Source organism: Anomaloglossus baeobatrachus, chromosome 2, assembly GCF_048569485.1.
Source record: "Anomaloglossus baeobatrachus isolate aAnoBae1 chromosome 2, aAnoBae1.hap1, whole genome shotgun sequence".
NCBI classification, from domain to species: Eukaryota; Metazoa; Chordata; class Amphibia; order Anura; family Aromobatidae; genus Anomaloglossus; species Anomaloglossus baeobatrachus.
The window spans coordinates 492,149,543-492,173,655 of NC_134354.1; the positions used below are offsets into that span (position 1 = coordinate 492,149,543).

Below are 24,113 nucleotides of genomic sequence, written 5' to 3' on the forward strand. Positions count from 1 at the left end.
TATTTTGTCCACCGCAAATTGAAATAAAATGCAATAGGTCAATAGGAGGTTATCAAAACATTGTAAATACAGTATTATATCCACTTGAAGACTGTGAGCCCTCGTGGGCAGGGTCCTCTCTCCTCCTGTACCTGTGTGTGCCTTGTATTGTTTACAATTATTGTTTGTTCTTGTCCATTCGATGTATACCCCTTTTCACATGTAAAGCGCCATGGAACAAATGGCACTATAATAATAATTATTAATAATAATAATAATAATAATAATAATAGTAATACCCAAGAATGGTATCAATAAAAACATCAGCTCAGAGTGGAAAAAATAAGCCATCAAACAGCCCAGATCCTGAAAAAAAAATAATCGGAAAATAGCTATAAAAGAACCCTGTCCCCCCCCCAAAAAAAAAATATACATGTTTAGTATGTGTATACTCATACTGACCTGGGAAATTATATTTGGTTTGCCCCATAAGGAACATGGCAAATATGAAAGGCCAAAAAAACAATTGTGGAATTGCATTTTTTTTGCAATGTCACCACACTTTGAATTTTGTTTCCAGTTTCCAAGTACCCTATATAGCAAATGTAATGCTGTCATTCAAAAGTACAACTCATCCTGCAAGAAACAAGACCTCATGCAGCTATATTGACAGAAAAGTAAAAAAAAGTTATGGCCCTTGAAATAGGGCGAGGAAAAAATGAAAAAGTGAGAAATGGCCATGGTGTGAATGTATTAAAGGCGTCAAAAGTAAAAGTTTGAAAATTGTGACATTTTCAATTTTTTTCCTCAAAATTCTGATATTTTCACAAACAAATGTAAAAAAATGTAACCTAAATTTACCACTTAAGGCCACTTTACACGCAGCGATATCGCTATCGATATCGCTAGCGTGCGTACCCGCAAATCGCTGCCCGTGGTGCACAACATCGCTCGGACCCGTCACACTACTTACCTGCCTAGCGACGTCACTGTAGCTTACGAACCGCCTCCTTTATAAGGGGGCGGTTCGTTCGGCATCACAGCAACGTCACTAAGCGGCCGCCCAATAGAAGCGGCGGGGCGGAGATGAGAGGGACGAACATCCCACCCACCTCCTTCCTTCCTCATTGCCAGCGGCCGCAGGTAAGGTGATGTTCCTCGTTCCTGTGGTGTCACACATAGCGATGTGTGCTGCCGCAGGAACGACGAACAACATCGTACCTGCAACATCAACGATATTTGGGAAATGAACAACGTGTCAACGATCAACGATAAGGTAAGAAAATTTGCTCGTTAACGGTCGTTCGTGCGTTTCATACGCAACGACGTCGCTAACGAGGCCAGATGTGCGTCATGAATTCCGTGACCCCAACGACATCGCGTTAGCGATGTTGTTGCGTGTAAAGCGGCCTTTACATGAAGTACTACGTGTCACAAAAAAAAAAGCAATCTCTGAATCACTAGGATCCGTTGAAGCGTTCCAGAGTCATTACCACATAAAGTGACACTGGTCAGAATTGTAAAATTTGTCCTTGTTGGGAAGATTAAAACAGACTTAGGAGGTAAAGGGTTAATGTGAAAATTGTGGTGCTTTGTGGTCCATAACCAGTGCTTCATATTTGTGTAATGTGAATTTTTTTTTAACCTCAACGGAAATCGGTCGACATGGCACTAAAATCTATTGATATGTGCTATCAAAGACAATTCAATAATACCTTTGTGGGGCCAGGCTGCACCTCTCTCGCTAAGAATTCAATTGATATACAAATGAGGCTGTAGATCTGAAGTTTCCTTCACTCCATCTTTATTCCAAGCACAGTGCAGCCTCTTTCTGCTTGACTGTTGCTGCATGAGGCAAAGAATCTATCAGTCAGGCAGGAGGAGGCGGTACTGGGCAGGAAATAGAGCTGGAGCGACAGAGGCTCCAGATCTACAGCCTCATTTGCATATCAATTAAGATGCTGATTTCTCAGTACTTGAGGAGAAAACTGGCCATGGAAAGGTATTGCTGGACTTGTCTTTGAAAGAGCTACATGTGCATATAAATACTTTGGGGGGTAAAATCCTGTTAAGAGATTGCCTTTAACACTAGAACTACTGAGGTAGTCATTTTGACTACTTTGCACCATGTATTTCTATATAGGTGTCACGAGTCCAGTAGTTCTAGTGTTAAAATTGTTTTTTTTGTTTTTTGCCACGTTGACATAGCTATAGCCACAAAACCCTGCACAATGGCCACATTTCTAGGTGTACCCTGATGTTTCCATTTTTCGGTTTCATTGATACCTCCACTAAATGGTGTTTTGTTTTCATTAGACAGAACAGAACAAATAAAGTACAGAAAGAGAATAAAGGTCACTATTGTGATGATACGTCTTTGGCAGAACCGGTGAGAAAACCTTTAGGAGAACCTGTGATAATCACTACACCTGATTTGTATAGAAATTCCAACTTCTCCACAAGTTGGTATAAGGTATGTAAACTCTTACTTGGAATACTTTATTGAAGGTCATGTTTAGTACTGTACACGGCACTAAACAGTCTACCAGTAGTCTCTAGCTTTTGGAAAAGCTACAGCTGTCCAGACATGATGGGGAGTATTCAGCGGTGCAGTACAGTGAATTGGAAATTCATTTCAAGCAATTCTATAGAATAAATATATGGCTGCCCATAGCTTCCCCAGCAATAACAGCAGAGGCTTTTATTATATGTTATGATCCCTATGAGTATGGGTTTAGTTTTAAGCCAGTGTGCTGAATATATCAGGATATTTTTTCATATCTGTTCACTGATATACTTTAAGTGAAACTGCCATAAAGCAGATTATATAAAGATGACACAGATCTATGGCATATATGTCAGATTGGAGATTTAAACAAACTTCACCAACTGCCATGGCGGCGTCTGCCTCTGTTCAGATTGCAGATTCTAAAATATAGGTCAGGTAAAGAGAAAACCGGTTTAAATGCCGCGCTAAAAACCACTGATGTTGTAGATGAAAAAGATTTCCTTTATTTCATAATTCTACGCGTTTCAGAGACATCTCCGTCTCCTTCCTCAGGAAAATAAATCATATTTCCCCCTACAGCTCTACAGATTGCAGATTCTGACACTCCACCAAATAGTTTCTTGTGTATCTGGGATCAACATAGGTAGAAATGGGTGTTAACCTGCTGTGTGCTAATTTATAGGCAGGCTAGCAAGAGTTAATCTCTGCTCGTCTGCTTGCTCCTTTAATCACATGTTGTGCGGAGGCCAATCACATCTGCTCCCCTCCTATTTATGTTTGTTGAATCCTTCCACCCATGCCAGCTATAGTTTGGCTATGTTGGTCTGTGAGGTGTTGTGTCCCACTCGATCTGGTGAAAGTTGTGCTTATTTGCTTGGTGCAGTTGTGGAGTTGACCCCTGTTGTTTTGAAGCTTCCTTCCTGCTCTTGTTTTCCTCCTGAATCTCTTATTGTCTTATCCCGTGTGTGTTGTTTCACAGCGCTCTGGTTTTCCCTTGTCCCTGTCTTTATCTGTGGTTTTCAACACACTCTTGTGTCATTCCTCCCTGGGGTTAGGGGGAGAAGGGATCAGATCAGGACTGATCAGAAGCAGGGTCAGGAAGAAGGCTCAGGCACCTCCACCATCAGGAGTATCCCTAAGATTAGGGATAGCATAGGGCCCCCCTAGCTTGAGAGACAGGTTAGGAGCCCCGGTTCTCCACTATCCCATAGTCATCATGACAGCTACAGTATATGGTAAATAATTGCAAGTATTAATATTCATTATATTAACCAACATTCCTTCTTTGATTTAGAACTGTAAGGAGTATGTGAAGAATACAAGTGAAGTGTCATTTACCTCTTTACAACAATCAGACTCAGCTGTATACACTTACATTATAACTCATATGTACAATGGGGAGAAGTCCGGTGTATGTGGGAAGAAATGGCTTATCGTGGAAGGTAATTTAACTGTTCCAATTTCTGCAACTAATGTACTACATTCTTTTATGCATCAGTTCGACTGAAATTTATTGCTATTTTCCGATGATTTAAATGACTTATATTCAATTATTTTTATTACTTACAATGTATTTTTTACTTAGAATTTATATTTACTGATATTCAATTATGTATTATTATTTATGTGTTTCAATAATTTTTATTGCATGAAGAAAATAATTCAGTATAGAACATTAATCAAGATCAAATAGATATAGCAGTAAATCAATGCAATTTCATAGTAGTATATATTAAATTCTTGGGGGAAGGTATATTATTATATATTTCACAATACCATGGAGCAAATGAGGTAAAGTAAAAGGATGCTTATCTGAATGATCAGAATCTGTACTAAATCATCACTCACTAGCTAGACGAGTGTTGCCCAATTCCAGTTTTTAATGCCCACCCACAGATCAGGTTTTCAGGATTTCCTTAGTATTGCACAGTTGATTATTCCATCATCTGTTAAATACTAATAAAATCCTGAAAACATCATCTGTTGATGTCTCTTGGGGACTTGGGATAGGGAACACTGATCTAGACTCTACTGTAGTAATCCGGATTAGGAACACTGATCTAGACTCTACTGTAGTAATCCGGATTAGGAACACTGATCTAGACTCTACTGTAGTAATCCAGATTAGGAACACTGATCTAGACTCTACTGTAGTAATCCAGATTAGGAACACTGATCTAGACTCTACTGTAGTAAAATTGATTAGGAACACTTATCTAGACTTTACTGTTGCAATCCTGATTAGGAACACTGATCTAGACTCTACTGTAGTAATCCGGATTAGGATCACTGATCTAGACTCTACTGTTGTAATCCTGATTAGGAACACTGATCTAGACTCTACTGTAGTAATCCGGATTAGGAACACTTATCTAGACTCTACTGTAGTAATCCTGATTAGGAACACTTATCTTGACTGTACTGTAGTATTCCTGATTAGGAACACTCATCTAGACTCTACTGTAAGGCTATGTGCCCACGGGACAATGTACCCGCGGATATATCTTCAGGTACGTCCGCAAGTTTCCCGCAGCAGCTCCCCAGAATCCACAGCTCTCCATTGCTGCAGGATTCCAGCGAAATATCTGTGGTAAACCTGCGGACATTTGTGCAATTTACCTGCGGAAATCCCAGACATCCGCACGTATTTCCGCAGGAATAATTGATATGCAGTTACGTGCAGCTGCGGGACATCCGCAGCATATTCTGCAGCCGCACATAACGCAGCATGGACACAGACACTCCTCATGTCCCATAGGATAACATGGGGAGTGTCTGTACTTGCTAAAACCTGCGATAAATCTACAGGTTTTCCGCGGCAAAATCCGCGAGTACATAGTCCTGTGGGCACATAGCCTAATAATTATGATTAGGAACACCGATCTAGATCCTGATTTTTATTTTTCTCATTTTATAAATAGAAAAGAAAAAGCAGAACCGGATAGCCAAGCCAACTGGTAAGTTAAAAAAAAGACAACTCCAAAATGCAAGTGAAGTTTGTCACCGCAAATACATAAATTATACCATTTACACATTCATATATGGAACTTAACCCTATAAAAATGATACATGTAGTGTAAATTTTACAAATTTGATTTTGCATAAAAAGACTACAGGAGCACAGCGCTCACACAGTATCAGTGTGTGCAGTTTGGGTTTGTTATCATGTTAGTATACAGCTCTTGGCCCAGTTTGAAGGGAGGGGATCATACTCTGCTTCAGTATGTCCCAGTACATGATACAATTCATGGTTCCCTCAATGAACTGTAGCTCCCCACAGCTGGAAGCACTCATGCAACTACAGACCTGAATGGGGCTCTCAAGTAGAGATGAGCGAACCCAAGGTTCTGTGTTCACTTTCGGCTGAACATCGACTTTTTTTAAAAACAGAGTTTGGGTTTGGAGTTTGGGCATTTTAAATATGAACTTCACTCGCGCAAGCATTGCTGTGCTCGGTTACGCAGTGTTTGAATGGCTCAAACTTGGGGTAACAACAGCGTTATCAGATGTAGTGTGCAACCCTTCCCCCCCAAAAATGGAAAAACCCTGCCCACACGTCCCTAGAATGGATCTGCTTATGGCTAGCTGCATGTGGGTGAAGGTACACACTGCCAATCAGTGACTTCCATTGTGTTTCAGGCCAAGTCCAAAACCGTGGAGGTATGGTTTAGTGCATGGAGGTACAGGTGTGCTCTTCTGTACTCTCAAGTTAAACTAATACTGTGTGTGCAATCACATCCAGTAAGTATCAGTGTGTGCTTGGTTGAGGATTCAATTCAGGCAGCGTTTCAAGGTGTTCAATGTCATGCAACATAAAGGGCGGTGCATTGGATTGCAATTGAAGGGGGATGCACTGAGTGCTATGCTGCACTGAGTTCTTTGCCACACCAAGGGTTCACCAAGGTCATCTTAGTTACACATCCAATCAATCAGTTTTATTTGAAACTAAATAAGTAAAATCTACACTGCAAACACAACTTTTAGAATTGCTAAGTCCCTAATATGAATGTATAAACAATTTAATTTAAGTCACCCTATAAAAGGACAATAAGTCCAACAGAGGCTCCAAAATATATTCCTAGAATAATTTGATTTATTACGTTTCCAAAGTAAGGAGACCTGCGGTTCTAGATATGAAATGTCCCAGTGTGTTTTTACCATATGCCATGTGGCAAAGTGAAGTATCTTACAGCGCAACATACATTTTTCTATGGGGACATATACCCCTTAATACTTATACAGAGGCATATGGCAGAGCCTTCTCTTGGTTATACATGTCACGAAATATACTCAATTTGTAACTCCAACAAAAGGGTGAACCACAATGTATTAGTAGTACTTTTTCTGACAAACTCTAACTTACAAATTGCAGTAGTAGAAATCAATGGCATTAAACATTTATGGTTGACATCTGTTAATAATTATATTTATGCTAAAAATTATATTTTTAGATTAAGAATATAATTTATGATTAACAATATTCTGTATTTTAGTTCCCAAAGCCCATAGAGAAAATATAAAGCCAAGAATCCTAGGTATTGGGAATATTACAATAACAGAAGTAGAAATTGGTAAGTAAAGTCCAATTCAATCAGTTGTGACAGCATGGAATTATAGGAGTGGATTACAGTATAATGATTGTAGGACAGGAAAAATGACAGTTTTCATCTCACAGGACTGTCATTCTTCAGATACACTAAATGCCACTATCACAGATTGACAGTGGTATTTAACAGGTTGACAGGTTAACAGCCTCTGATGTAGCTCCTTTCAACCTGTGGCTGTAAAGCCCGCTTTACACGCTGCAATGTATCTTACAATGTGTCGGGGGGGTCACGTCGTAAGTGACGCACATCCGGCATCGTAAGGTACATTGCAGTGTGTGACAGGTACGTGCGATTGCGATTGAACGTTAAAACGTTCATCGCATACACATCGTACGAATTGCATGTCAGATTGTTCATCGTACCCGGGGTAGCACACATTGCAGTGTGTGACACCCCGGGAACAATGAACAGATCTTACCTGCGTCCTGCGGCTCCCGGCCCACAATGCGTAAGGAAGGAGGTGGATGGGATGTTTACATCCCGCTCAGCTCCGCCCCTCCGCTTCTATTGGCCGGCTGCCGCGTGACGTCGATGTGACGCCGAACGTCCCTCCCACTCCAGGAAGTGGACGTTCGCCGCCCACATCGAGGTCGTATGGAAGGTATGTGTGACGGGGGTTAATCGTTTGTGCGGCACGTTCAACAAATTGAACGTGCCACACATACGATGGGGGCGTTGCAAATCGCATACGATATCGTATGCGAAATTGCAACGTGTAAAGCAGGCTTTAGGGGCAGCTGATGGCTGGATATCACAGCCATCATCTGCAGGGAAAGATGTGGGCTTGGCTTACAAATCCGCATCAAAATCAGGTAGCTGTCATATGATACTTAATATGCAATATGTCATTAAGGGGTTAATTTTTTTTTACTTTTTAGACCTACTGTATTATGTGAAACTTGTTCAAATTTAGACAAGAATTGTGATATTATATCGATCAATCTATCTGTCTGTCTCATGTATTTTTAGTGCTAGTATCTAATCTACACCATTTACGTTTCTGTTTTTTCTAAAATTTAGAAAAAAACATAAATCATACTGCTTCTGTTATTTAGCCCTTGTACCTTGATCAACAGCTCCATCACACAGTATGATGTCCACACTGTATGATGTCCTCACAGCCCCTCACATAATATGATGTCCCCACATCCCCAACACAGTATGATGTCCACACAGCCCTCCCACACACAGTATCATGTCACTACAACACTCCAACACATGGTATGATGTTCTTCACAGCTCTCAAATATACAGTATGATCCACCACACAGCCTCTAAAATATATAGTATGAGCCCCTGCACAGCTCCGTCTATACAATATGATCCTCGACAAAACCCCCATCTATAATGAATGAGCCTCAACACAGCCCCTAGATACAGTATGAGACCCCAATTGGCCCTTATATGCTGTATGAGCTCACATACAGCCCACTGTACAGTATATAGTATGATCCTCGATAGATGCTACCGTATATACAGTATGAGCTCACAAACAACTATCTAAATACAGTATGAGCTCACAAATGGACTCAAATAGTATAAGCCCCACACAGCCCCATACATATATGTATGATCCCCATAGAGCCTATACGGTCCCTCTTATTCATTCTCATCTAGACTATTGCAACTCTTTACTGATTGGTCTCCCTCTAGCCAAACTTCCCCCTCTCCAATCCATCCTGAACGCAGCAGCCAAGGTTGTATTCCTGCCCAGCCACTTCACTGACGCCGCCACCTTGTGCCAGTCACTACACTGGCTCCCGATAAACTACAGAATACAATACAAACTTATATCTCTCACCCACAAAGCTCTCCACAGTTCTGCACCACTCTATCCTTCATCCCTCATCTCTGTCTATCATCCTACCTGCACCCTCCGTTGCACAAATGATCTTAGACTGACATCCTTCATAATATGAACCTCACACCTCCGTCTCCAAGACTTTTCTCAGGCTGCGCCAGTTTTCTGGAATACACTACCCCAAAGGATGCGACTAATATCCAGCCCCCAAGTTTTCAAGTATGCGTTAAAAACACATCTCTTCAGACAAGCTTATCATCTTAACTCACTAACCCAACCCTCCCCTGTTTCCGCCTGCTATTCATAACCTCCTCCCTCCTATTTTTGTCCTCATATCCTCCATGCAACCAATAGCAACAATTCAACTTTATATGAAATCAATATGTAGCGCCCCTGAGTACATCAGGGTGCTACAGGGAACTGCATCCTTCTCCCCCAGGGTGCAGGACCTACCCCCCATGGTTCCAGGTTCCCAGAAACCGGTGTCACCTCCATCAGCACCACAAATCCCTACCCACACCTCACACCATGACCTGTCAAACACACCAGTGGGTTGGTCTTGCTGGAACAGGGCCACCCACCTAGGGGTCAGGCAGACGGGTGGAAGGGATCAAGACAGTCGAGTAGTGCCAGCTCTCAAAGTGAGAGGGGCTGGAGTGTTAGCTCCCGGGGAGCTAGAAAGACAGAAGTTGGGTCGCAGACAGTGGTCCGGGACCAGAGGAGTCGGTGACCGGGTTCAGGGACTGACAGAACTGACCGATACCGAGCACGACGGGGTACAGGACCCTAGGTCAGGAGCCGATTCAACGTCCTGGCAATTAACCTGCAGAGCCACAACCACCCCGAATCCGAGCACCCTGGTCGTCACCGGGGAGGCACATCTCAATTCTTCTAGCGAACAGGATAAGGACTGGACCCGCTAATATGGGTGACGTGCGCCTTCCAGAACTGTCTAAATTTGAACTTTAGCTGTTTGTTTACCTTGCCACCATTTTGCCCGCCATTTTGGAGCCTAAAAATAACAACTGCGCCATCATCCCCGCAAAAGGGCGCAAAACAAAGCCCCTCCCCTCATCTTAGAGTGCGGGCAGAAACTGGTAGTGGCCGGACCCAGAAGTCCCAGTGAGCCCCTGCTCCCGGAGGTTGGTGACGAAAACCAAGGGGGAGTAGCAGGATGTGAGAGCGGAAGCTGGTGCAGGGACACCAGGACTCTGTATAAAAAGTTCCTGGAACCTGAAGCAGCAAGATGTCGGCGCCGAGAGACTGGTCACCGGAGCGTGCTGCTCCCGGGATGGCTTCCTGGATTGAGGAGGAGACGGAGCAGCTCTGCAGGAGGATACGGACCCAGTTTCTGTTCTTGCTTGACGACTGGAGGATCGAGATGAGGGGAGTGGCCGCGGCGGTGCGAGCCCGTGAATCGGAAGCCCTACGTGTGGAGCGAGTAAGCAGAATCCCAGTTCCGGTTGATCTGGCCTACCCGGCCGCGGAACCCGATCTGCCCCCGGCCACCACGTCAGCAGCATCACCACCTCCACCCTCGGCCGAAGTCATGGCCGAGACTGCCCCCAACACCAGCAGCGGAGCCTCCTGCCCCAGCGAAAGATGACCTCACCACCATGCCTCCAGCCCTACCACCGGCCAGACCAGACCAGGCCGCATCACCCCCAGTCCCGTCCTCGGCCAGACCTGACCAGGCCGCATCACCGGGCCCGTACATCGGTATGGAGCACCCGACTGCCACCACTCCGGCTGCGGAACAGCCGTCCCCTCTCGTTGAAGCTGCAGTGAGCGAACCCGCAGGCTTGCCATTTCCACTTAAGAGCGGCCCTCTGGTAGCAGCCAGGGCCGCAGGGCTTCAAGTGCATCCCGGGCTCCTGGAAGAAGGAGCGGGAGACAGTGCCCCATACTGAGACAGACCTCAGCAGCTGCTTGCGGAGGTGTCCGCCAGTGAACAGCGCCAAGCGGAGATCCCCAACCGCACACTCCACGAAAAAGAACACCTAAGAAAGGTCACCTACCGGGTCAGAGGGTCGCGGTATCGGGGCTTTGTGGAGCGTTTTGACTCCATCAAGGGTTTGGGGTTTATCTTCGATCTGGGCCTTGCTGCGGGGGTGTTTGTGTTAGGAGGCAAGTTGCGGAGCACCTCCCAAAGGGTCACCCCTATAGAAACCTGAAATAAGGTGATATGGTTTCTTACACACATCACTGTGGAAAGCGGGGCTGGTACACCCTAGAGGTCAACAAGTATGCCATGGTGGAGGGGAAGATTGTACCAGCCTCCGCAGCAGCCCCAACTTCTCCAGAAAAGTGAAATGGTAGTGTGTCGCCCTGGGCAAGCCAGGGGACACGGGTAACAACACCACCACACCCCACACTCCAGGTAGGCACACCTGCTAACCAGAAATCCTTGTTGCCTCCCTCCAAGAGTCTGTTGATGCACACCAGGGGGTGGGCCAGGCGGTTGGCTCCGCCCACCAAGGAGCTCACAACTCTGGAGGCAGGAAGTTACCAGGCAGATTAGCCCAGGCAGGGCTTGAGTAAACATCGAGATTAGCCCGGGCAGGGCAAGAGAGCAGAACTGTCAGGGAGGAGGAAGTGGAAGGAGTGAGGAGTAGCCCAGGCAGGGGCTAGAGTAAAGAACCAGAAGTGAAAGTGAAGGAAAGGAAAGTGGAAAAGGAGGAAAGCAAGAAGTGGAGAGAGCGCAGAGAGTGCGCAGAGCCTGAGAGCCCAGCTGTGTGTAGGGCTAGAACAGCAAGGTCAGCGACGGCGGTGACTGTCCGGAGGGGGACCGTTTGGAAGTTCCTGGAAGGACCCCGTTGGCTGTGTGCCCGGTGGTCTGGAGCAGTGTTCCGAAGGACAGTCAGCACCAGGGCAGGGGCCTCTCGGACCCCGGCAAGGCTAGGAGTCGCCCAATTTGCCGAATCCGTCAGTGAAGGGGACGCAGATCCCCCAGCAACAAAGTCCCGATTGACGGCAACAGCCCGACCATTACCGGGGAGACACCGCCACCGCCAAGGCACCAGTTTCCCCAGGGCCAGCGCCTGCGGGCAAAGTGTAGAGCTCCTCCGGCCCAGATTGCAGTCGGGGAGTGGGTAACCGGAGGGAATCCACCGATACCATCAGACAACACAGGTGCAAGGAAGAGAGACGTCACCGTCACCTACCGGGAGTGCAGGTGCAGCCGTCTGTGGGACCGTCCTACCAGCCGTTGGTTTACCGTACAAACTGTGTCCGTGTCTCAGGCTGAGTGAGTACCACAGTGCCGCAAGGCACAGCGCTGCCCCCGCGTCCCTGCGCCCTCCAGGCCCTACACTTCACATCTCCTCACCGGGCCCCGGGATCACCAACCCCTACCCACGGAGGGGCAACACAACACCTTGCTGCTCCCATCACCATCCCCGGGACCCCCACACTGAGCAGCGGTGGTGCAATCACCACAACCGTGGGTGGCGTCACGAACTATAATCCCAACAAACACCCCCCTTTCACTCACGGGCGAGGAGTGTCGCTCGAGACACCCCGGGATCCGGCCCACGGCTCGAGCCACCAGGAGCAACTGCCGGACCCGAGCAGAAGGGGTGAGCACGGTGTGCTGACACCCTCCTCCCCGCCCGCGACAACTTGGCGTCACGAACAGGATCTTACCGCTCTGCCGTCTGGTAGAGGTGCGCCTTGTTACCGCCGGAGGTATCCGGCAGAAAAATTTCAGAAGCCGCCATCTTTGGCGCGAAAAGTTCCCGCTCGAGCGTCTTCTCGAGCAGTAGAGGCGCGAAGGCCAAAACTCCGCCCCGAGAGAGGAGGGGCCGAAAAGAGCTAAGGGGGACGCGATGGCGGCATGTAGTCGCCGCTATAAAAGCAAGGACGCCAGGACCTTGCCAGAAAAACCGTTCCTGGAAGCAAACGAACCAGCCGTCATGTGGATGCCGTCCCGCGACACCGTGCCCCCCGCGCCTGGAACCGCGGCGTGGGTAGAGATCCGGACCACGCAGCTCTACCAACGGCTGCAGGTGAAGATGCAGCTCCTCATGGAGGAGTGGGAGGCCGACATGGCGGACGTTGTAGCCACCGTGCGGAGACGCGAGGAGGAAGCGGAGAAAGGGAGGGTGAGTGACCCACGTCCCGATGCCCTTGAGGGGCCGGTCATCGCGGCTGTGGGGCCCGGTCCAAGCCCTCTCCCTTCGCTGCCTCCCTCGCCACCTGTCCCGGAGGCCGTGACCCCGCCACTAGGCCTGCTACCACCGCAACCGGTAGCAGTACCCAGCGTCCCCGCCCAAGCGGGCCAACCTGTAGCCGGAGCTCGCAGCAGGTCAGCGGTGTTGCCGTGGAAGACTCCGAAGACCGAACCGGAGGCATCCCCTGAGAAACTCCCCGAGCCGGAGCCGAAGACCCACTCCGAGACGAAGGCCCGGCAGCGGAAAGCCCCTAAGCCCATCCCCCACACCTCGGCTGAGGTAGCGCCGGGTTGTTGCTGCAAGGCAGCGCCCAAGGCCATGACACCGCGGGATACGCCGCCCACCTTCCTGACGGTGGGTAACGTTCTAGATGTCCCGCGGGGCCCGACCCGTGCGCCGGCGCTGGCAGCAGCGCCGTACTGGGATAGGGAGCCGGTACCGCTGGGCCTGGAGATCGCCGAGAGAGAGAGGAAGAAGGCCGAGCTGGTGGCCAGAGCGATCTGTGAGAAAGAAAATCTCCGGCAAGCGACCTTCCGTGACCGGGGACCGCTGTACGAGGGGCAGGTGAGGCGGTTTGATGTCCGCCGGGGCTACGGGTTCATCTATGAGCCGGGCCTGGAGGCCGAGGTGTTTGTAGCCCGGCGGGACGTGCATGCTCACCTGCCCGAAGAACATCCCGGCCGTAACCTGATGCCGGGAGATATTGTGCAGTATACCCGGCACTTTGGGGAGCGAGGATGGTTTGCGCTGGACGTTAACCTCAGAAGGGGCCCGGAGGCCCGAGCGAGCGCAGACCTTTACCCCTTGCCAGCAGCCCCAGCGCTTGAAAGACCGGAGTAGGGCAGTGGAAGCCCGCAGCACCGTTCCCGTTGGGACCATCTGTGTGTTTGTTTGAAAAAGTTGAAAGTTTTGAAAAATGATAAGATGAAAATGATTACCCGAGAAGTCACCTGATTTATTTTGTTGATTTGCAACCGGCAGGAGCCGGCACCGTTGTCCCCGTGGGGACCGTTCAAAGTTTAAAAATGCATGGGAACTAGCCATGGACAAGCCCGTGAACTCTGCAGGGCAACCACAAACGTTAGTGGCTTGTAAATATGTTGGGTACCGTTACCGTTTCCGCAATGCCGCCTCCGGAGAGGCAGGTTGGAGGGAGGGCCCTGAGCAGAGCAGGCCAGGGCCCAGCCACCAAAAGGACCGGTGGCTACCCTCTGGAGGGAAGGACAGATCCCGCTCGGGTGACTTGTGCTGGACTGTGGGTCAAGGGGTGCTGCCTGGGCTTTAGGGGCAGCATCAGGGCCAGGTTGCTTGGGTGGGAGAGAGCGGAAACCGTGACCGTACACCGTTGTAACGTTAAAAGTAAAATGTGCCTCCCGTCTTGGGAAGAGTTGATTAAAAATGTCATGTATGTTATGTTTAACCCTGTTATCCCCTTTTTGCAGAAAAATAAAACCGGTGTAGGACGGCAGCCCGCGGACGGTCTGCATTTTGCTAAGGGGGAATGTGTCGCCCTGGGCAAGCCAGGGGACACGGGTAACAACACCACCACACCCCACACTCCAGGTAGGCACACCTGCTAACCAGAAATCCTTGTTGCCTCCCTCCAAGAGTCTGTTGATGCACACCAGGGGGTGGGCCAGGCGGTTGGCTCCGCCCACCAAGGAGCTCACAACTCTGGAGGCAGGAAGTTACCAGGCAGATTAGCCCAGGCAGGGCTTGAGTAAACATCGAGATTAGCCCGGGCAGGGCAAGAGAGCAGAACTGTCAGGGAGGAGGAAGTGGAAGGAGTGAGGAGTAGCCCAGGCAGGGGCTAGAGTAAAGAACCAGAAGTGAAAGTGAAGGAAAGGAAAGTGGAAAAGGAGGAAAGCAAGAAGTGGAGAGAGCGCAGAGAGTGCGCAGAGCCTGAGAGCCCAGCTGTGTGTAGGGCTAGAACAGCAAGGTCAGCGACGGCGGTGACTGTCCGGAGGGGGACCGTTTGGAAGTTCCTGGAAGGACCCCGTTGGCTGTGTGCCCGGTGGTCTGGAGCAGTGTTCCGAAGGACAGTCAGCACCAGGGCAGGGGCCTCTCGGACCCCGGCAAGGCTAGGAGTCGCCCAATTTGCCGAATCCGTCAGTGAAGGGGACGCAGATCCCCCAGCAACAAAGTCCCGATTGACGGCAACAGCCCGACCATTACCGGGGAGACACCGCCACCGCCAAGGCACCAGTTTCCCCAGGGCCAGCGCCTGCGGGCAAAGTGTAGAGCTCCTCCGGCCCAGATTGCAGTCGGGGAGTGGGTAACCGGAGGGAATCCACCGATACCATCAGACAACACAGGTGCAAGGAAGAGAGACGTCACCGTCACCTACCGGGAGTGCAGGTGCAGCCGTCTGTGGGACCGTCCTACCAGCCGTTGGTTTACCGTACAAACTGTGTCCGTGTCTCAGGCTGAGTGAGTACCACAGTGCCGCAAGGCACAGCGCTGCCCCCGCGTCCCTGCGCCCTCCAGGCCCTACACTTCACATCTCCTCACCGGGCCCCGGGATCACCAACCCCTACCCACGGAGGGGCAACACAACACCTTGCTGCTCCCATCACCATCCCCGGGACCCCCACACTGAGCAGCGGTGGTGCAATCACCACAACCGTGGGTGGCGTCACGAACTATAATCCCAACAAACACCCCCCTTTCACTCACGGGCGAGGAGTGTCGCTCGAGACACCCCGGGATCCGGCCCACGGCTCGAGCCACCAGGAGCAACTGCCGGACCCGAGCAGAAGGGGTGAGCGCGGTGTGCTGACACCCTCCTCCCCGCCCGCGACAACTTGGCGTCACGAACAGGATCTTACCGCTCTGCCGTCTGGTAGAGGTGCGCCTTGTTACCGCCGGAGGTATCCGGCAGAAAAATTTCAGAAGCCGCCATCTTTGGCGCGAAAAGTTCCCGCTCGAGCGTCTTCTCGAGCAGTAGAGGCGCGAAGGCCAAAACTCCGCCCCGAGAGAGGAGGGGCCGAAAAGAGCTAAGGGGGACGCGATGGCGGCATGTAGTCGCCGCTATAAAAGCAAGGACGCCAGGACCTTGCCAGAAAAACCGTTCCTGGAAGCAAACGAACCAGCCGTCATGTGGATGCCGTCCCGCGACACCGTGCCCCCCGCGCCTGGAACCGCGGCGTGGGTAGAGATCCGGACCGCGCAGCTCTACCAACGGCTGCAGGTGAAGATGCAGCTCCTTATGGAGGAGTGGGAGGCCGACATGGCGGACGTTGTAGCCACCGTGCGGAGACGCGAGGAGGAAGCGGAGAAAGGGAGGGTGAGTGACCCACGTCCCGATGCCCTTGAGGGGCCGGTCATCGCGGCTGTGGGGCCCGGTCCAAGCCCTCTCCCTTCGCTGCCTCCCTCGCCACCCGTCCCGGAGGCCGTGACCCCGCCACTAGGCCTGCTACCACCGCAACCGGTAGCAGTACCCAGCGTCCCCGCCCAAGCGGGCCAACCTGTAGCCGGAGCTCGCAGCAGGTCAGCGGTGTTGCCGTGGAAGACTCCGAAGACCGAACCGGAGGCATCCCCTGAGAAACTCCCCGAGCCGGAGCCGAAGACCCACTCCGAGACGAAGGCCCGACAGCGGAAAGCCCCTAAGCCCATCCCCCACACCTCGGCTGAGGTAGCGCCGGGTTGCTGCTGCAAGGCAGCGCCCAAGGCCATGACACCGCGGGATACGCCGCCCACCTTCCTGACGGTGGGTAACGTTCTAGATGTCCCGCGGGGCCCGACCCGTGCGCCGGCGCTGGCAGCAGCGCCGTACTGGGATAGGGAGCCGGTACCGCTGGGCCTGGAGATCGCCGAGAGAGAGAGGAAGAAGGCCGAGCTGGTGGCCAGAGCGATCTGTGAGAAAGAAAATCTCCGGCAAGCGACCTTCCGTGACCGGGGACCGCTGTACGAGGGGCAGGTGAGGCGGTTTGATGTCCGCCGGGGCTACGGGTTCATCTATGAGCCGGGCCTGGAGGCCGAGGTGTTTGTAGCCCGGCGGGACGTGCATGCTCACCTGCCCGAAGAACATCCCGGCCGTAACCTGATGCCGGGAGATATTGTGCAGTATACCCGGCACTTTGGGGAGCGAGGATGGTTTGCGCTGGACGTTAACCTCAGAAGGGGCCCGGAGGCCCGAGCGAGCGCAGACCTTTACCCCTTGCCAGCAGCCCCAGCGCTTGAAAGACCGGAGTAGGGCAGTGGAAGCCCGCAGCACCGTTCCCGTTGGGACCATCTGTGTGTTTGTTTGAAAAAGTTGAAAGTTTTGAAAAATGATAAGATGAAAATGATTACCCGAGAAGTCACCTGATTTATTTTGTTGATTTGCAACCGGCAGGAGCCGGCACCGTTGTCCCCGTGGGGACCGTTCAAAGTTTAAAAATGCATGGGAACTAGCCATGGACAAGCCCGTGAACTCTGCAGGGCAACCACAAACGTTAGTGGCTTGTAAATATGTTGGGTACCGTTACCGTTTCCGCAATGCCGCCTCCGGAGAGGCAGGTTGGAGGGAGGGCCCTGAGCAGAGCAGGCCAGGGCCCAGCCACCAAAAGGACCGGTGGCTACCCTCTGGAGGGAAGGACAGATCCCGCTCGGGTGACTTGTGCTGGACTGTGGGTCAAGGGGTGCTGCCTGGGCTTTAGGGGCAGCATCAGGGCCAGGTTGCTTGGGTGGGAGAGAGCGGAAACCGTGACCGTACACCGTTGTAACGTTAAAAGTAAAATGTGCCTCCCGTCTTGGGAAGAGTTGATTAAAAATGTCATGTATGTTATGTTTAACCCTGTTATCCCCTTTTTGCAGAAAAATAAAACCGGTGTAGGACGGCAGCCCGCGGACGGTCTGCATTTTGCTAAGGGGGAATGTGTCGCCCTGGGCAAGCCAGGGGACACGGGTAACAACACCACCACACCCCACACTCCAGGTAGGCACACCTGCTAACCAGAAATCCTTGTTGCCTCCCTCCAAGAGTCTGTTGATGCACACCAGGGGGTGGGCCAGGCGGTTGGCTCCGCCCACCAAGGAGCTCACAACTCTGGAGGCAGGAAGTTACCAGGCAGATTAGCCCAGGCAGGGCTTGAGTAAACATCGAGATTAGCCCGGGCAGGGCAAGAGAGCAGAACTGTCAGGGAGGAGGAAGTGGAAGGAGTGAGGAGTAGCCCAGGCAGGGGCTAGAGTAAAGAACCAGAAGTGAAAGTGAAGGAAAGGAAAGTGGAAAAGGAGGAAAGCAAGAAGTGGAGAGAGCGCAGAGAGTGCGCAGAGCCTGAGAGCCCAGCTGTGTGTAGGGCTAGAACAGCAAGGTCAGCGACGGCGGTGACTGTCCGGAGGGGGACCGTTTGGAAGTTCCTGGAAGGACCCCGTTGGCTGTGTGCCCGGTGGTCTGGAGCAGTGTTCCGAAGGACAGTCAGCACCAGGGCAGGGGCCTCTCGGACCCCGGCAAGGCTAGGAGTCGCCCAATTTGCCGAATCCGTCAGTGAAGGGGACGCAGATCCCCCAGCAACAAAGTCCCGATTGACGGCAACAGCCCGACCATTACCGGGGAGACACCGCCACCGCCAAGGCACCAGTTTCCCCAGGGCCAGCGCCTGCGGGCAAAGTGTAGAGCTCCTCCGGTCCAGATTGCAGTCGGGGAGTGGGTAACCGGAGGGAATCCACCGATACCATCAGACAACACAGGTGCAAGGAAGAGAGACGTCACCGTCACCTACCGGGAGTGCAGGTGCAGCCGTCTGTGGGACCGTCCTACCAGCCGTTGGTTTACCGTACAAACTGTGTCCGTGTCTCAGGCTGAGTGAGTACCACAGTGCCGCAAGGCACAGCGCTGCCCCCGCGTCCCTGCGCCCTCCAGGCCCTACACTTCACATCTCCTCACCGGGCCCCGGGATCACCAACCCCTACCCACGGAGGGGCAACACAACACCTTGCTGCTCCCATCACCATCCCCGGGACCCCCACACTGAGCAGCGGTGGTGCAATCACCACAACCGTGGGTGGCGTCACGAACTATAATCCCAACAAACACCCCCCTTTCACTCACGGGCGAGGAGTGTCGCTCGAGACACCCCGGGATCCGGCCCACGGCTCGAGCCACCAGGAGCAACTGCCGGACCCGAGCAGAAGGGGTGAGCGCGGTGTGCTGACACCCTCCTCCCCGCCCGCGACAGTAGCTGAACCTGGCTATCTTGTTGTAATGTAAATATGTTGAAAAGGTCTGCATGATACGTTAATACGTTTAAATAATCTGAGAGTTTTTATAAGTTGCAGGAAGCCGTTCTAGTTTTAATTATGGACCATGATTGCAGGACTGGCAGCAATCACAAACTGTCTTGTAAATAGTTGCACCAGTTGCGCCTTTGGAGCATCACACCACTCTTCTGGACTACTTACCACCATCCTCAGGAGAGGACGGTTGGAGGAAAGGTCTGGGATAGAGACGGCTCAGACCTGGTCACCAAAGGGACTGGTAATCTGCCTCCTTAGAAGGTTTTGGGGGACCAGGATCCTTTTGGGTGGTGAGTTGAAGGGTGTGGGATGCTATAACGTTTAAGTAAAGTGCCTCCCCTGCGAGGGAAGAATGTTTAACTTGTTACCTTTTTACTTTCCGGTTGCAATAAAACTCTGTGTGCACTGTAGCTCGCGGACCAGCTACGTTTAACCAAGTGGGAATGTAGCGCCCCTGAGTACATCAGGATGCTACAGGGAATTGCATCCTTCTCCCCCAAGGTGCAGGACCTACCCCCCATGGTTCCAGGTTCCCAGAAACCGGTGTCACCTCCATCAGCACCACAAATCCCAACCCACACCTCACACCATGACCTGTCAAACACACCAGTGGGTTGGTCTAGCTGGAACAGGGCCACCCACCTAGGGGTCAGGCAAACGGGTGGGAGGGATCAAGACAGTCGAGTAGTGACAGCTCTCAAAGTGAGAGGGACTGGAGTGTTAGCTGCTGGGGAGCTAGAAAGACAGAAGTTAGGTCGCAGACAGTGGTCCGGGACCAAAGGAGTCGGTAACCGGGTTCAGGGACTGACAGAACTGACCGGTACTGAGCACGACGGCTTACAGGACCCTAGGTCAGGAGCCGATTAAATGTCCTGGCAATTAACCTACAGAGGAAGGGGTTCTTCAGGGACCTTCCTAGAGCTCAGGGACTGAGGGCATCAGCACAACATGGGAGACAGGGTTTTCCAGACAAAGCAACCCACTGAGGTCCCAAGTGTCACCCCTTAGGAGCAACACTTCACTTAAAACTGAAGAACTGGCCCTTACAGCTTCAAGCTATAGGGACCCACACAGACAACACAAACAGTGCACGGAGGCAGGTTCTGGACTACTAGTAACACCGGTGGTCCCGAGGACCTGGACGGGCTCCAGGCAGTGGCAGCTGTACACAGAGACTTGGTTAAGAACAGTGTGTGCCTCAGTTTATCTTCGCCTAAACAGTGCATCAAGCACCGCAGTGAATACGCCTGCCCCTGAACCCTGCCTTTTACATATCCTCACCAACCCGAGCTCCGGGGCATTCCCTACCTGAGGAGGAACTGTCACCTTGCTGCTCCCCACCATGTGCCCCAGTCCTCATTGCAGCAGCGGCGGAACTCCCATTACTGTACCCCGCAGGTGGTGTCACGAACACTTCCCCTGTAAATAACCCCTTCTCCAGTTCTGAGTGTCCTCGGAGCCCGGATCCGGACCCCTCGAGCCACGACCACCCCAGATTCAAGCACCCTGGTCGTCACCGGGGCGGCACAAATAATTTATCATAATGATGGCTGGACTAGACATTACAAGCACCATTTACCTTTTGTGTCCCCCCATTTCTCCATAGATTGTAAGCTTGCGAGCAGGGCCCTTAATTCTATTGTAATTGCTGAACTATGTGATATTTTGTTTTGTTTTTGTCTCTACAAGCCCCAGTGAATTGTAAAGTGCTGTGGAATATGTCGGCACTATAAAAATAAACATTGTTATTATTAATGTGCAGGCAGGGTCAATACATAGGGAGGCAGAAATAGGTGCGCAGAGGACATTTTTCAGTGTCAAGGGGCGATACTCAGGCAATGGTCTGATGGCATGTGTTTCAATAGACCACCCAAAAAATTTGATGCTTTTAGTTGCTCTGCACCAGTGTGGTGTTCCCTGGAAACCATAACAATAACATTGAGCATAAATGCATTAACAAATGTGCACGCATATTCCCTCTTCCAGATAAGTGATACTAATACCTTTACAACTAATCATTTTTGGTGTCCTAAAATTACATATTTTTAACACCACAATTGATTTAGAATATGTAATATGCTGTATTCCCAAAATGTAAACTTATACATCACACCGCTTAATCCTCATAGTGTCATTTCTAGTGGAGTTACATGTAATATATGCTGTGGTCTTGTTAGCTCTAGTTCTTAGTATTATGTATACATAGCACCTTATTTTTACAGTGACTTTCAATGATATTGATTTGTGTTTAGATAATGGCCTGCGGTTAATCATAAGTTGTGTTTGAAGGTGAATCACTCTTTCCTTTACCTCTCTTTAACCTATTTTCCAATCTTAAAGACTCATCTTAAAGATAATCTTTCTGTAAATGGCAGTTAGGTTAAATTCAGTGCATTTAAAAAAGATTCATACCACGTTAACCTTTCCACATTTTTTATGGTTACACCTACAAACTTAAGTTTATTTTTTGGAAATTTTATGATATATACTAACACAAAGTAGTAAATATTTTTGAAGTGTGAAGGAAATGATACATAGTTTCCTAAATTTGTATTAAGACTCCCTGAATCAATACTTGGTAAGACCACCTTTTGCGGCAGTTACTGTTGAAAGTCTTTTGGGGGTATGTCTCCACCAGCTTTGCACAACAAAAGGTCAACATTTTTTTCCCATTCTACCTTGCAAACTCACTCTAGTTAGTGAGATTGGAAGGAGAATGTTTGGGAACAGCAATTTTCAAGTGTTGCCACAGATTCTCGATGGGATTTAAGTCTGTACTTTGCCTGGGCCATTCACACACACGAATGCATATGCTTTGATCTAAACCATTCCATTGTAGCTCTGGCATTAGGTTTAGGGTTGTTCTCCTGCTAGAAGGTGAACCTACGTGCTGGTCTCAAATCTTTTGCAGCCTCTAACAGGTTCCCTCCAGGATTGCCCTGTATTTAGCTCCATCCATCTTCCATCAATCCTGACCAGCTTCCCTGTCCCTAATGAAGAAAAGCACCCCAACGGCATCATGCTGCCACCACCACTATATTTGATGGTGGAGATCATGTTTTCAGGGTGATGTGCAGTATTAATTTTACACCACACATAGCGTTTAGTATTTAGTGCAAATATTTCAACATGAAGATGCATCCACTAACAGCCCGACCAACTTTCGACTGTATTTGTATCCTGCTTACGTATACAATTGAAGGCTATGACGCTGACGCTCCCTCCTCCATCATTCTCCCTATCCGTCGGATGTCTCAAGACAGATGATGTCATTACATCGTGACCACTATGCTGAGCAGTGCAGACCATAGGGTGCAGAGAGCGGAGCAACAAGGGAACAGGGATAGGTGATTATTTTATTTTTTTAATCAAAAAATACTTTGTGGAGCCATCATACTAATTGGAGGGCTATTTTATGGGGCATCATACTATTTGAAGGGCTACTTAGAGGCCATCATACTATTTGGAGGGCTATATGGGGGGTTATTTGGAGGGCTATGTGGGGGGGCGTCATACAATTTGGTGTGCTATGAGGGGATTATCATAGTATTTGGAGGATTCTGTGTAAGCAATTATACTGTTTGGAGGTTTGTGTGGGGGGCAATTATACTTTTGGAGGGCTCTGTGGGGTTCATTTTTATGTGCGAAGGCTTGTGTGGGGGCTATTATACTGTGTGGAGGGCTATGTGGAAGGTCATTATATTTCTTGGAGGTCTAATGATGGCCATTATAATGTCTCTAGGGCATTATACAGTGTGGAGGGTTGTGTGGGGGCCACTATGCTGTATGGAAGACCACTATGGAGGACCACTCGAGGCCATCATACTGTGTTAGGGTCACTGTGTGGGTGTCATACTTTGCGAGGGGCATTGTAGGGTCAACATACTGTGTGTGTAGAGGCTACTGTAGAGAATTTTACTGTGTGGTATTGTACTGTGTTTGGGGACACATTTGTTGCCATCATACTTTATGGGGGGTCAAGAAAGGGGTATCAGTGTGCCTAGTCACCCCCCCAGGACAATAGGGACACACAAGTGGGTGGGGCCAGGCAGATGGTGACGCCCACCTAGGGGTCCTGAGGTGTAAGGGAAGGGAACAAAACAGTAAAGTGGAGACAGAGGAAGTGAGAGGAGTAAAGTGGTAGTGGGGGATTGTAGGTCCCGGACTACCGGAGCTGACTAGGTGACAGATGGCAGAGCAGGGCCACAGGCGATAGAGATCCGGTCGCGAGAGACCTTAAGTGGACCGGGGCAGGGTTGTAGCCACCAGTGTTGACAGCGGGAATCCGGTCCAGGGGCCGTGCACAGTCGGGGTACCTGGACCCCAGGGCGAGGACAGCTGCAAGCACCTTGTCAATTGGCCAGCAGGGGACAAGGTTCCAGATAGAGCGAGACGGAAGCCCAACACGGGGGATAGGGCGTCTGCAAGTGCCTGCAAAAATCCCAAGGGTCAGATCTCGCGGGCGCCAGCTCCCACAGCAAAGACACCGGGAGTGGACTTTACCCGTTCCATGCGGACTAGTCAACACACGAGACACCAAACTAGAGTGCAGGAGGAACAGGGCCCCTGTTCTGTTCACCGGTGTGCGGGACCCGAGCACACCCCTCTGGAGGCTACCGGTTTCCGGCACTTGGTTTACTACTTGGACACTGTGTGATTCATTCAAGAACAGTGAGTACGCCGGTACCATCCGGTCCAGCCTGCAGACTGAGCCCCAGCATTCCACTCCACCTACACTTGGGCCCCAGGACAACACCTCCCCTACCTGTGGAGGGGATACTATCCTGCTGTCCCGTTCCATCAGCTCCGGGCGCCCCATACCAAGGCAG

The 24,113-nt window shown here is 50.4% G+C and overlaps 1 protein-coding gene across 1 annotated transcript in view; it reads left to right on the forward strand.

Moving 5' to 3' along the window:
* The window catches only part of LOC142290310 (interleukin-18 receptor 1-like), a 142,485-nt gene that overhangs the window by 45,612 nt on the left and 72,760 nt on the right, over positions 1–24,113 (forward strand). Inside the window, exons 3-6 of the mRNA XM_075334270.1 lie at positions 2,296–2,452; positions 3,783–3,930; positions 5,410–5,445; positions 6,982–7,059. Coding sequence (XP_075190385.1) covers positions 2,296–2,452; positions 3,783–3,930; positions 5,410–5,445; positions 6,982–7,059 — 419 coding nt within the window. The remainder of the gene's footprint in view (positions 1–2,295; positions 2,453–3,782; positions 3,931–5,409; positions 5,446–6,981; positions 7,060–24,113) is intronic.